At 41.8% G+C, this 13,536-nt stretch overlaps 1 protein-coding gene across 1 annotated transcript in view; it reads left to right on the plus strand.

Annotated features, from left to right (window-relative positions):
* zdhhc17 (zinc finger DHHC-type palmitoyltransferase 17) overlaps window positions 1–13,536 on the plus strand; it is a 73,163-nt gene that overhangs the window by 37,100 nt on the left and 22,527 nt on the right. The window contains exons 9-10 of the mRNA XM_055154110.1: window positions 4,054–4,196; window positions 6,349–6,449. Of these exons, the coding sequence (XP_055010085.1) occupies window positions 4,054–4,196; window positions 6,349–6,449 (244 nt within the window). The remainder of the gene's footprint in view (window positions 1–4,053; window positions 4,197–6,348; window positions 6,450–13,536) is intronic.

Consider the following 13,536-nt stretch of genomic DNA (forward strand, 5'->3'; position numbering starts at 1 on the left):
TTGCAGTGATTCAAGACAATTTGTAAATCCCCAGTTGTATGTCTATCGCTCAGACTTACTTGTAGCTCTTATTGGATAAAAGTTGTAGAGTTAATGCTGCGGGTGTGTGGCTTTTTCACGAATTTAACGCTGTCACGGTTTGGCATTGATCTTCTCTGTCTCCATGGAAACAAGCAGGCCACTAAGTTACAGGTCATATCTGTGTAGAAAGGAGAGTAACAGGGTAGTCGCGGAGTCTTAAAAAGGTCTTAAATTTCATGTTCCTAAATTAAGGCCTTAAATTATGTTGCCCAAGTCTTATTTTTTCATAAAGGTCTTAAATTTCATTAGCCTATTTTTTTGTTTACTCAACCGGGCTGCAGTGCGATGTTAAATGGAAGGGAGGAGAAAACAACAACAATGTGAAATCTCATAACGTGAATGAACATCTAATTTGGAGTATGCGCAAACAATACTTTGGTTTCAGGCGCCGACGGCAATGAGTAAACAGTCAGTACAGTGGAGGAAGATGTTGGATGGATCATGAGGAAGTGTAGGTTTAATCTAGCCTGATTTATCAGCCAATTTTACTTCATTTTACTTTGTTTCATTTCGTGCAAACCGTCTGACCTTGCAGCCTTAGATTTCGTTCGCTCGACAGTAGGCGAGTACTTTTTATCATTTAACCAATCGCTTTTATTTTGTGGTGATGTATGTAATGCGCTGCTAACGGGGCTAACTGGTATATTAAGCTTTTCCCAAACCTCGTAGGAAGAAGAGCAATAACGTCTTTCCCCTTGATGAAATTCACCAAACGTTCTCTTTGTTCCGACTTTAGATCCTCGATCTCGGGAATCGTTGACAACACTGAATATATGACTCTTCACTGATTGGCTGGTGCCCGAACTCCTACTTCCGGAATTTTTGTGAACCGTCTTTTGTATTTTGAATCCTGATCTAGTCGCTGGAGAGAAATGAAATTGAGTGGAGGCACTAGGTGGCGCCAGCCTGGCTAGGTTTAATCCACAGGGGCTCTTAGATTCTAGATATAATACCGGTAGTTGATTGGCCATTATTAGAATCAGATCTGTTGTTTTTCACCTGCATAATGGGTGCGATGTTGGTCTTAATTTTTCAAGTGGTCTTAAAAAGGTCTTAGAAAAGCCTTAACTTTGGGGTAGTCAAACCCGGGGATACCATGAGTAAATACAGAGTAGAAAGTGTAAGAGAGGAGTAAGAATGCATGGTGTGATACTGTTAGCACAATAGTCTTTCTGCAATAGACTGTATAAAGGCTCCAGGCAAATGAATCTCAGGAGACTGGCAGTTAAAGCATTGAATCTGGAGCCAGTTCCATATTAAGACTAGGAATTTATTTACGTACAAAATAATGAAATTTTCTATGTAAAGTCAATTGGAAACAGTCAATGGAGTCGGTAGTGCCCCCATGCTCACTTCCTATTTGGAGCCCGACAGCTAGAAAGTTGGCTAAGTCCATTTATACATAGGGATGTAACGATATTCAAATCTCTCAATACAGTATTTTCATGATATACATCCCACGGTACGATATTTATTGCGATATTTTGTAGACGTGAACAAAATTGTGAAAATGCAACTTGCCTTGACGGGACTTTTGTTCTGTCATAAACCAAAGAATTAAGATTTGAATGTGCTTAAAAATTATGATTATATTTNTCAGGAGTGACACGGTACGGCCCAGTCTGGACCAGTCTGAGCCTGCAGGCCGGTCTCTGTCTGCACCTGTGTCAAGTCTAATCAGGCGTCTGTGAGGTAATGACAGAGCAGCAGGAAAATCACCACTTTTTTTGTTCTTCAAAATCCACACGGACAAAAATACAAAGTGAACACACGTTACTGATTGATATATTTAACTTAAAATGTGGTGAGAGAACATGGACTAAAGCAGGGCAGATCCAGGACTGAACCAGGACTGAACCAGGACTAAACCAGGACTAAACCAGGACTAAACCAGGACTGAACCAGGACTGAACCAGGACTAAACCAGGTCTAAACAAGGACTGAACCAGGACTAAACAAGGACTGAACCAGGACTGAACCAGGACTGAACCAGGACTAAACCAGGACTAAACCAGGACTAAACCAGGACTAAACCAGGACTAAACCAGGACTAAACCAGGGCAGATCCAGAACTGAATCAGGACTAAATCAGGGCTGAAGTGGAACTAAACCAGGACTGAACCGGGACTAAACCAGGACTGAACCAGGACTGAACAAGGACTGAACCAAGGTGGATCCAGGGTTGAACCAGGGCTGAACCAGGGCTGAACCAGGACTAAACCAGGACTAAACCAGGACTAAACCAGGACTAAACCAGGACTAAACCAGGGCAGATCCAGAAATGAATCAGGACTAAATCAGGGCTGAAGTGGAACTAAAGCGGGACTGAACCAGGGCTAAACCAGGACTTAATCAGGCCTGAACTGGGACTGAACCAGGACTAAATGAGGACTGAACCAGGGCAGATCCAGGAATGAACCAGTGCGGAATTGGGACTGAATCAGGGCTGAACTGGGACTAAACCAAGGACTAACCCAAGGACTAACCCAAAGACTAACCAGAGGCCCGAACCGAGGCCCGAACCGAGGCCCGAACCGAGGCCCGAACCGAGGCCCGAGCCGAGGCCCGAACCAAGGACTAAACTAGTTCTAAACCAAGGACTAAACCAAGGACTAAACCAAGGACTAAACTATTTCCAAATCAGGACTAAACCAAGAACTCAAGCAGGGACTAACCCAAGGACTAACCCAAGGACCAACCCAAGGACCAACCCCAGGACCAACCAGAGGCCCGAACCGAGGCCCGAACCGAGGCCCGAACCGAGGCCCGAACCGAGGCCCGAACCGAGGCCCGAACCGAGGCCCGAACCGAGGACTAAACTAGTTCTAAACCAAGGACTAAACCAAGGACTAAACCAAGGACTAAACCAAGGACTAAACCAAGGACTAAACCAAGGACTAAACTATTTCCAAATCAGGACTAAACCAAGAACTCAAGCAGGGACTAAAACAAGGACCAACCCAAGGACCAACCCAAGGACCAACCCAAGGACTAAACCAAGGACTAAACCAAGGACTAAACCAAGGACTAACCAGAGGCCCGAACCGAGGCCCAAGCCGAGGCCCGAGCCGAGGCCCGAACCAAGGACTAAACTAGTTCTAAACCAAGGAATAAACCAAGGACTAAACTATTTCCAAATCAGGACTAACCCAAGGACTAACCCAAGGACTAACCCAAGGACTAACCCGAGGACTAACCCGAGGACCAACCCAAGGACTAACCTGAGGCCCGAACCGAGGCCCGAGCCGAGGCCCGAACCAAGGACTAAACTAGTTCTAAACCAAGGACTAAACCAAGGACTAACCCAAGGACTAAACTATTTCCAAATCAGGACTAAACCAAGAACTCAAGCAGGGACTAACCCAAGGACCAACCCAAGGACCAACCCAAGGACCAACCCAAGGACCAACCCAAGGACCAACCCAAGGACCAACCCAAGGACCAACCCAAGGACTAACCCAAGGACTAACCCAAGGACTAAACAAGGACTAAACCAAATTATTTATTTACTATTTTGCTATTGATAAAACAGAAATCGAAAAGCACAGTAACATTTTTTATCGGCTTTATTGACTATTTCTGTTTTTATTTTTCTTGCTTTACTGAAGTGGTTTCAGGTTTTAAAGGTAAAATCAAACGTCTGTAGAGCAGCTGAAGCCGTAGACGACACAGCTTCTTTTCATTAGCTCCTTTTTAAAACCTGTAGGTGAACATTTTAAAGGATGTTTATTAGCTTGCTTGTACTGAAAAATAGAAATTGGAACATTCCGCCAATAGAGACACACGTAGAACACCCCCGGCACGAGGTCACTGCGAAGGAGCACCACTTTTTAGTATCGATACCAGCGAAAAATGTAGTATAGTCGTAGTTTTAGTGTTTGATTTTCGATACTTTTGGCCTCCCTACTTCATATTTTTTGTCATTTCTATTATTTCTTCGCGTATTTGAGAGCGCGTTTGTGTTTTTTTCAGGACATCAGGCAGAAGGTGATGCTGGGGACGCCCTTCGTGGTCATTTGGTTGGTCGGGTTCATCGCAGACCTCGATATCGACTCCTGGTTAATCAAAGGGATCATGTACGCCGGGGTCTGGATCGCCGTGCAGTTCCTCTCCAAGTAAGAGCCCTTTTTACGGTGATTTACGTTTGGGTTTTTAAAGGTGCACTGTGTAACTTCGTCCGCTCGTTTCTACGGAGACGTCGTTGATGTGTCTGGAATGTTCCACAGTGTGACATTAAACAGCTCTACCTTACATTGATTCAATTACAGTTGGTTTTATAGCTCAAAAATACCTAGAAAAACAACATTCTGACTGTGAGCGGCGTCGCCTCTCCACAGATCTGACCTGTAACTTTGTCTGGTTTGGTTTCCATGGAGATAGAAATGTTTAATGCCACACTGTGAAACATTGCAGACAAAGAAATAACATCTCCGTGGAGAAAAGCATTTGACTTTTTTAGTTTTGAAGGTATGTGAAAGTGGTTTTACGTTGTCATCCGGGCATGTTTGAGTAATCTAGAGATCTCTCCTTGGCCCTATTCAAACCCTCTTTACAGTTTGCTGTAAGATTCAGTGCAATGTTTCATCCACAAGTAGGGATGGGCATTCGATGAAATTTTCTTAATCGATCGTCGGAAGAATTGACGATCGATTATCAATTAATCATTAACGTTTTTATATTAAAATGATCATCATTATTATTACTATCTGCACTAATCTGCATAAATAAATTCAACTTTACGACATATAAACATAACGACTCTAGAGCCACATCAGCTGTTTGACATTATAATGTGTTTAATTCAGTTTTGTTCAACTCTCACAGAAACGAAACTTAAAACCGCATCACTAATTTACATAAACTAAGCGAAGATAAAACTACAGCTCTTGTGTCGCTGATGTGGTTCCATTTCTGTTGGATTAAAAGACATGATTCAGGTGAATACAGGTTAGTGTGACACCGTACGGGGGGAGGGAGATGGGGACTCGTCATCGACATTGAGCGACTCTCACCTGGCAAAACTTTTCCCACTGGACACAGAAACATATGTGCTGCTTTATACACTGTGCACATGGACTCACACTTGTCCCGACCGGAACGGAAAGCGTGGAATTTCTTGTACAAATCATCGTTGCACATCGTTCGTATTTGCACTTCGGTACGTTGCAGGCTGACCGACGTGTACGGATCTGTTTGGTCACGCTGTGCAGAGCAACCTACATTCAGATTGTCGATTAAAATGAACGTAATCGATGAAATTCTTCATGATCAATTATCAATTAATCGACTAATCATGCCCATCCCTATCCACAAGCCTGGCTAAGCTTGATCAGTGCATTTATTGCTTGTCTTATACCTTCTTGTCAAAGCCTGATCCTGTCAGCAGGGCCGGGCCTGGTTAGAACTTGGATGGGAGACACTGGGAAAATCAGGTGCCACAGGGGGGCGCCAGTCACAAAAAAAAACTGTTGTTGTGTCCTTAGGCAAGACACTTCACCCACATTGATTAGTATGTAAAGCTCTATATAAATAAATCTGGGCACGGTTCGATTGAGCTCAACAAATGTAGTGCACTTTAGGGGCGAAGTCCTAGTGTGAGTGCACCCTAAGGTAACGCAAATTGAACCGTGCCCAGACACAGTCCTGTTAGGACTTTGGCCCAGAGGAGGAGGAAGGACCAAAGCACAGAGCTCATGTTCACGCACACACATGACTTTACTCTACAAGCCCCATGTGTGTCCTGATGTCACTCATACGAGGAAAACTGTGAATAAATTCCGCTTTAAAACACACGGAGAATCCACTCTTACCTTCAATAAGGACTGAGGACGGTGACAGACGTTTTGCAGCCTCGTTTCCTCATGTCCTCACTCCTCTGTTCTGTTATTATCTCCATAAACTCACAGAGGAGCGTATCGCAGCATCTGTCTCACTACTTCATAGATATTTCTGCCGCTGGACTTCTTTTCTCCGTTAAAGCGTTGGCTCTGCTGCGCGACATGTAAACAAACAGTGCCGTGCGGTGATGTCCTTCGCCGTGACCCGGTTCAGTTGTGCAGGTGTCAGTGCGGAACATAGAAACCACAGCGATTGGGCTCGAGGTTTTAAAGTCTTAGTGTGAGTCGCTCTTAAGCTCAGCCAAAACCATAATCTTCTCTGTTTTTTCTTGGCGAGTGAATCATGATCTTTGTCAATATTTTGTCTTTATAATAACAGTGCAAGTCTTTAAATTCCAGCTAACCTCCTTCTCTCTCTCTTTCTCCTCAGAGCCTTCTTTGACCACTCCATGCACAGCGCTCTGCCCTTGGGGATTTATCTGGCCACGAAGTTCTGGATGTACTGCACCTGGTTCTACTGGCTCTGGAATGATATCCTTTAAATGACCAATATCAGCTCTGCGGCGTTTAAAGGTGCTGTACCTGAGCTATAATTCACTGTATTTTTGTATGGCTCAAAATCGCAAACAGGATTCGTCTCATGTATTTAACCAAGAGAAAGTTAGAAAATCAAACGGTGAAACTTCATTGGTCGATAACAGACGAGCAGATTGTAGCGTTGTGGTGTGAGGAAACACCCCGGCTTTATTCTTCTTGTTTATTTGCTGAAGACAAAAGTTGTAAACCGTAAACCACACCAAAACAAGCACAAAACAACTCTGTGCTTCTGTTCAGTTTTACCTCTCAGGGTTTTTGCTGGAGCCAAGGATCATGCTCTCTTTAGTAATGTTTTTAATAGGTCTGGGCGATATGGATCAAAAAATATATCTCGATATATTTTGCTATATCTCGATATACGATATATATCTCGATATATGATCAAGAAAAAATAACCCTCTAAAACTGAAAACTGCACAAACAAATCTGCCAAATTCTACAAGGTCCTTTTTTTTTTTTAAATTGAAGTGTAAGAGGTCGACAGTTCATACAGGAGCATTTAAGATTACAAAAACCCTAATTACATAAATAATAATTTAACTGTAAAATAAAATAAATAATACATATTTCCTTCTTTTCATTCATAAATAAAACAACTCAACTCAAGCTCATCTTTGCTTTAACTTTGTTATCCAAACCAGAACCATGAGCTCCTTCAGCAGAAGAAGCTCAGGATGTTCCTTATTTTAACAGATCCATGTTATTATCCAGCAGTGAGGAGCTCTGAGGTTTAATCCCACAATCCACTGCAGATCAAACCCAACGATTCCAAACACTGTTGTACAAGTGACACTGCAACAGATTATTAATTAAAATCTTTTGCATAAATAAACTTTACATTGCTAAACTTTACAATATATAAAACATAACGACTCTAGAGCCACATCAGCCTGTTTGAGATAATAATGTGTTTAATGCAGTTTTGCGCACGTGTGTTTACATTTCACAGAAACTAAACTTAAGCGCATGGCTCATTTGCATAAACAGCACTTCTCATGCAGCTCAACTCGTTCAGCTTCTTTCGAGCCAAAGGACACGACTCGGTGGAATATGAGGATGTGCTGCTGATGGTTTTGTCTGTAAATGGTGGAAAAGGTTCGTGGTGCTTGAAGCTTTTCACTGGCACCAACTTTCAGCTTTCACGGAGGGAGTGAGGAGTGAAGGAGACACGAGCAACAAAATCAGGGAGGCGGCGGCGCGCGGAGGCGACGAGAGAGAAGACAAACAAGTGAAGCGGCGAAATCAAAATTGAATATAAGCATTATATCGATATATACGATATCTCGATATATTTAAAATATCGATATATCGCCCACCCCTAGGCTGGGCAAAAGTAAAAAATCTTAATCGCATGAGTTCCTGTGATTAATCATGATTAATCACGTTATACACAAAACCAATGAATGAATTCAAAAGTAGCGTAGCACATTTTTTTTGGAAATGTAAACGAAAGACATTTGTTGTGCAAACAGAACATTTCTTTCTACAGGAGCAGGGCACGAGTCCATGTTTATTCTTCTTCCTTGGGAGAATCTTACTCAAAAAAAAAAAGAACCAATTCCTGTGCAGTTTGTCATTTCCTAGAATTTTACTTTATGAATTGAAATGTAAAGTGCATTTGTAACAGCTGTGTCAGTGGATATGGTGTATACACAAGTGGACACAGTAGTAATAGGGTCATAGATTAGTATAATATGTTAATATGGACTTGTGACCAGAAAACTAGTATTCGGCTCTAGGAGGGAGTGACAGGAGACTGAGATTTGCTTTTGGTTTGGTACCATATATTATAGTGAATAGGTAAATAGTAAATTGACATACAAACATAAAACATAGACAGAACGGCCGTTCAGTTCTATACAACAAGTTCAGTAAACAGTTCAGTAGAGGCGCAGCAATGCATTATTGGGTGCAAAAAATATATTGAGAGTCTAACAATAATAGATGCAGAATTTGATTGCGCACTATATATCTAGATCAGGGGTGGGCAAACTACGGCCCGGGGGCCATGTGCGGCCCTTTAAACCTTTTAATCCGGCCCGCCGAACTGGAATAAATTACAATAATAAACCTTGTTGATGTTTTATTTGTCATGCACTTCCAGCGTTTCCCAGTAGATGGCGCACTATATATACATTGAGTTGCGGCATATTATGTTGGCCGCAATGCTTTATGGGAAAGTGTTCTTACAGGAGTTATTTGGACCATGAGTGAAGTAGTTGGTGCTTAAGATATAAGATGCACTGCTTCCATTTTGAATTGGTAAAAATCTATCAAGGAAACTCTTGGGCTGAAAGTTGTACTTAATAATGTGTACATCATTTTGGAGTCAGGTTTTATCACACTCTCAGGTGTATATCTGTGGTTGTTTGGCGTAAGCTTTGTTGTTGAGCTGTTACCTGTCGTATTGGGAAACGGTGAACTCACGATGAACATTCACTCGTGTTGTGCAGTGGAACAGGTCTCAGCAGTTTTATGTGTTCTGAATCTTTCACAGCAGCGATGAAACTTGTAGCGCGTCTGAAGTCCTAGATAAATGTGAATAAGAACATAATGAATCTGAGCTCTTAACACGTTACGTCCTGTCTTCTGTCCGGCCCTTCAGTCAAACTTTAGGACCCTATGTGGCCCACGAGCCAGAAAGTTTGCCCACCCCTGATCTACAGCATAACGACGATTGGTTTAGCGGACCCACGTGATCTTGTGACGTGGAGATCCCGCGAGAACACATCAAAATACCGCGAGATTTAAGTTCAGTAGCAGGAGATGGACGAGACGGGCACAGATGCATATAGAGAGAGACGGACGTTTTGCAGGATTTGTCACCTGGGCTACACATGTGATCAGCAGCAGTAAAATAAAGAGTTCACTGTAAATCTCAACTGAAAAAATAAAATCAAACCAAATACAAAACTGAAATGTATTGCCACTGCCAGGACTTTAATGTTTCCTGTTTGATATAAAAATCTCAGTCAAAAACAGTCATCACAAACTTTACTTTTCTGAACAAAGCCAGTTGCTGAGGCATACAGGATTATTATTATTAAGAATGCAATCAGTGGCACCGGCTTCTTGTGGATGAAAAGTGAGACCGGGGGAAGGAGGAGGGGTTTGTGTGGTTTGTGGTTGCGACGAAGAGCGATCGACTGCATGGTGGTGCCCCGAAAGCTCTTGGCGTCCGACTCACTGTGCGTTTATGTGCGTGTGTGCGGAGCGACGGCTCTGACACGTTTCGTCTCACGTGGTCGGCCGAAGCCTCGCTCCACTTGTTCCACTGAATGATTTACCAATATCAACAGAGCGTGTTGCATTTAGGTGATGTTTCAGACTCGTGAAACTCCGCTGATAAGACAGTTGGGTGTTGCTGTGTTATAAATGACTTTGTCTCCGTCGACTGCGCTGTCTGGAAAAACTTTAAAATGAAAATGGCCGTCTAGAAGTTCCTCACCCTTCTCCATATTTGTTTATCTCACTTTCTTTCTCTTTTTTTCTGTGAGCGCCGCAGCAGTAACATTCTAGACTCGATCACGATGGACTTTTTCAAAATAAAATCCAGTGAGCAACAGACGTTTACAATAAAAAAATAAATAAAATAAAATCTGCGTTAAGGGGAGAAATATAATTGCCGGCAATAATGCATTAATTAACGCATTAACGTGCTTGGCTCTAGTTTTTAATGATTCTAAATAATAATTCTACTTTCCCTTCATTCAAAACATTGCAACAAGTTTGACCAAAATGACTAGAAACACGTGTGAGCCTTTGCATTTTTGTATTTTAATCATTACTTAAGCTCGTTAGGGTGGTAGAACTGCAGGTAGGTTTGGATTTTAAGATCTTTAGGACAAAAATACGTTGATAGTTTGTGCCCAGGTGAGACAGGAAATGCCACACTTATGTTAAAGCAGTGAATAAACAGAGCTGGTCTTATGGCGGCTCCTGGAGAATGGAGTTTCTGTGGAAGTTTTTCTGTGGAAGTGGTTAATTGCTGAAGGTGAGAGGGGAGTTTCCTCTTTATGTGAGCTGCACTGAGTTTGACAGCGAGATTGAAAAAAACTGATTCCAAGACGAGACTTTTGTTGTAGTTTTCAGATTTAATCCTCGTCTTATGGATACAGAGTGAAACTGCAAGAGAAAAATACAGAAATACAATCAGCGATCTCTTAATAATGTCACAGTTACAACAAATTACCCATAAAAGTTCTCTTATTTTAGCATGAAAATGATTGAATGAATTTATCACAGATCCGTTTTTATCATTTGCAGATTATGAGGCTGCGTGACTCAAAGAAAATTACCGTTTGCGTAAATAACGTGGCTGACAACTGTAATAATAATGTATTTTTTTAACTTTACAATTTTGTTTTTAAGTAATTTATACATTGGGACCAGACCGGGACTGAGACTATACAGGGACCGGGACTGAGACCGGGACTGAGACCGGGACTGAGACCGGGATTATACAGGGACTGAGACCGAAACTGGGACCAGACCAGGACTGAGACCTGTTTAGTCTTGGTTCAGTCCTGGTTTATTCCTGGTTTAGTCCTGTTTTAGTCCTGTTTTAGTCCTAGTTTAGTCCTAGTTCAGTCCTGGTTTAGTCCTGGTTCAGTCCTAGTTTAGTCCTAGTTCAAGGTTGGTTTAAACCTGGTTTAGTCCTAGTTTAGTCCTGGTTTAGACCTGTTTTAGTACTGTTTTAAACCTGGTTTTGTCCTGGTTTAGACCTGGTTTAGTCCTGGTTTAGTCCTGGTTTACTCCTGGTTTAAACCTGGTTTAAACCTGGTTTTGTCCTGTTTTAGACCTGGTTTAGTCCTGGTTTAGTCCTGGTTTAGTCCTTGTTTAGTCCTGTTTTAGTCCTGTTTTAGTCCTAGTTCAGTCCTAGTTCAGTCCTGGTTTAGTCCTGGTTTAGTCCTGGTTCAGTCCTAGTTTAGTCCTAGTTCAAGGTTGGTTTAAACCTGGTTTTGTCCTGGTTTAGACCTGGTTTAGACCTGGTTTAGTCCTGGTTTATTCCTGGTTTAGTCCTGGTTTACTCCAGGTCTAAAACAGGACAAAACCAGGTTTAAACCAGGTTTAGTCCTGGTTCAGTCCTGGTTTAGTCCTGGTTTACTCCTGGTTTAAACCTGGTTTTGTCCTGGTTTTGTCCTGGTTTAGTCCTGGTTCAGTCCTGGTTTAGTCCTGGTTTAGTCCTGGTTCAGTTCGGCATCACAGTTTAAGTCACGGAAACAGAAATCGGCCGTTATCCGTTTTTTCCATCCTTCATTAAAACACAAAATCAAAAACTGAAAAAAGGAATCATTATCTGTTTGTTCATTTTGGTTTTGGAGACAAATAATGAAGAAAACAGTTGTTTTTTTGTTTTCTTATTTTTGGTTTTATCTTGAAAATGACACACGGATTGGAAACGCTACGGTGGAACGTATTCAACTTTTCCACTCTGGAGGGTGGTTTCAGATTTTTGCATTTTTAAGCCCCAAAAACGCCGTCACCGTCCAAACGAAAGACATTTCTGATCAAATATTTTGTCAATATTTTGTTTTTACATTTTAAACAGACCCTAATAAAACATATGTAAATGAAACAAAACACAACTCCACATCTGTTTTCGATGCAGCAACAACATTATAACTTAAAGTTCACAAGAGTAATTTTACGTAATATCGTCTTAGCCGCCGTGTCGTCATTTTTATGTGAAAGTGACACTTGTCTTGTCTGTCTGTCTGTCCTTTTGACTCATTTTATTGCTTCAGATTCTCCACTAAAGCGTCACAGAGTTTTGTTACTAATATTTTACCTTCTGTCAGCTTCGCGTCATTACATAATCATTAACTGCCAGTTGTGTGAGTGTAGTCATGGGTCTAGTCTAAACTTGTGCTGTCTCACCTCGTCCTGTGCACTGCCCGGTTTGTCTTATTTTTGTGGGATTTTTTCGAACAAATTGAAAGTCTGTGAAACGCTGGCTTCGAATTTTGACAAGCAAAAGCGTGTAAAGTCACATTTCTGTATTTAAATGTGTGGATTACGGAAGCCGAGAGGGTCACAGCAAACGCAAACGCCGCAACAAATACAAATGCGACAACTCAACAAAAAGCCACAACACACCAAAAAAAGCCACAACGGAAATGACCGCGGGACTCTATTTTTATGCAAACGCCGCAACACAAACGCAAATGACGCAGAACATTAAAAAGCCACAACACATTAAAAAGCCACAACGGAAATGACCGCGGAGCTTTATTTTAATGCAAACGTCTCAACAAGTTGAAAAGCCTCAACAAGTTGAAAAGCCACAACACAAACGCAAAAGCCACAACACAAACGCAAAAGCCACAACACATCAAAAAAAGCCACAAACACATTAGAAAAGCCACAACACATCAAAAAAAGCCACAACAAACCAAAAAAATGACAGCGGGACTCTATTTTAATGCAAACGGCGCAACAAATACAAACGCCACAACACAAACGCAAATGACGCAGAACATTAAAAAGCCACAACACATCAAAAAGCCACAATACATTAAAAAGCCACAACACAACCAAAAAAAAAGCCACAACGGAATTGACCACGGGACTCTATTTTAATGCAAACGCCTCAACAGAAACGCAAATGCCGCAACACATTAAAAGGCCACAACACATTAAAAAGCCGCAACACATTAAAAGGCCACAACACATTAAAAAGCCGCAACACATTAAAAGGCCACAACACATCAAAAAGCCACGACGGAAATGACCGCGGGACTCTATTTTAATGCAAAAGCCGCAACAAATACAAATGCGACAACACACTAAAAAAGCCATAACACACAAAAAAAGCCACAATGGAAATGACCGCGGGACTCTATTTTAATGCAAACGCCACAACAAATACAAACGCCACAACACAAACGCAAATGCTGCAACACATCAAAAAGCCACAACACATTAAAAAGCCACAACACATAAAAAAACCACAACGGAAGTGACCGCGGGACTCTATTTTCCGACGGACCGATCAAGCGGCAAGTGAAGAAGAAGAACT

This window comes from Boleophthalmus pectinirostris, unplaced genomic scaffold (genome assembly GCF_026225935.1).
Source record: "Boleophthalmus pectinirostris isolate CB_2022bp ecotype Guang Dong unplaced genomic scaffold, ASM2622593v1 HiC_scaffold_18, whole genome shotgun sequence".
NCBI lineage: Eukaryota > Metazoa > Chordata > Actinopteri > Gobiiformes > Gobiidae > Boleophthalmus > Boleophthalmus pectinirostris.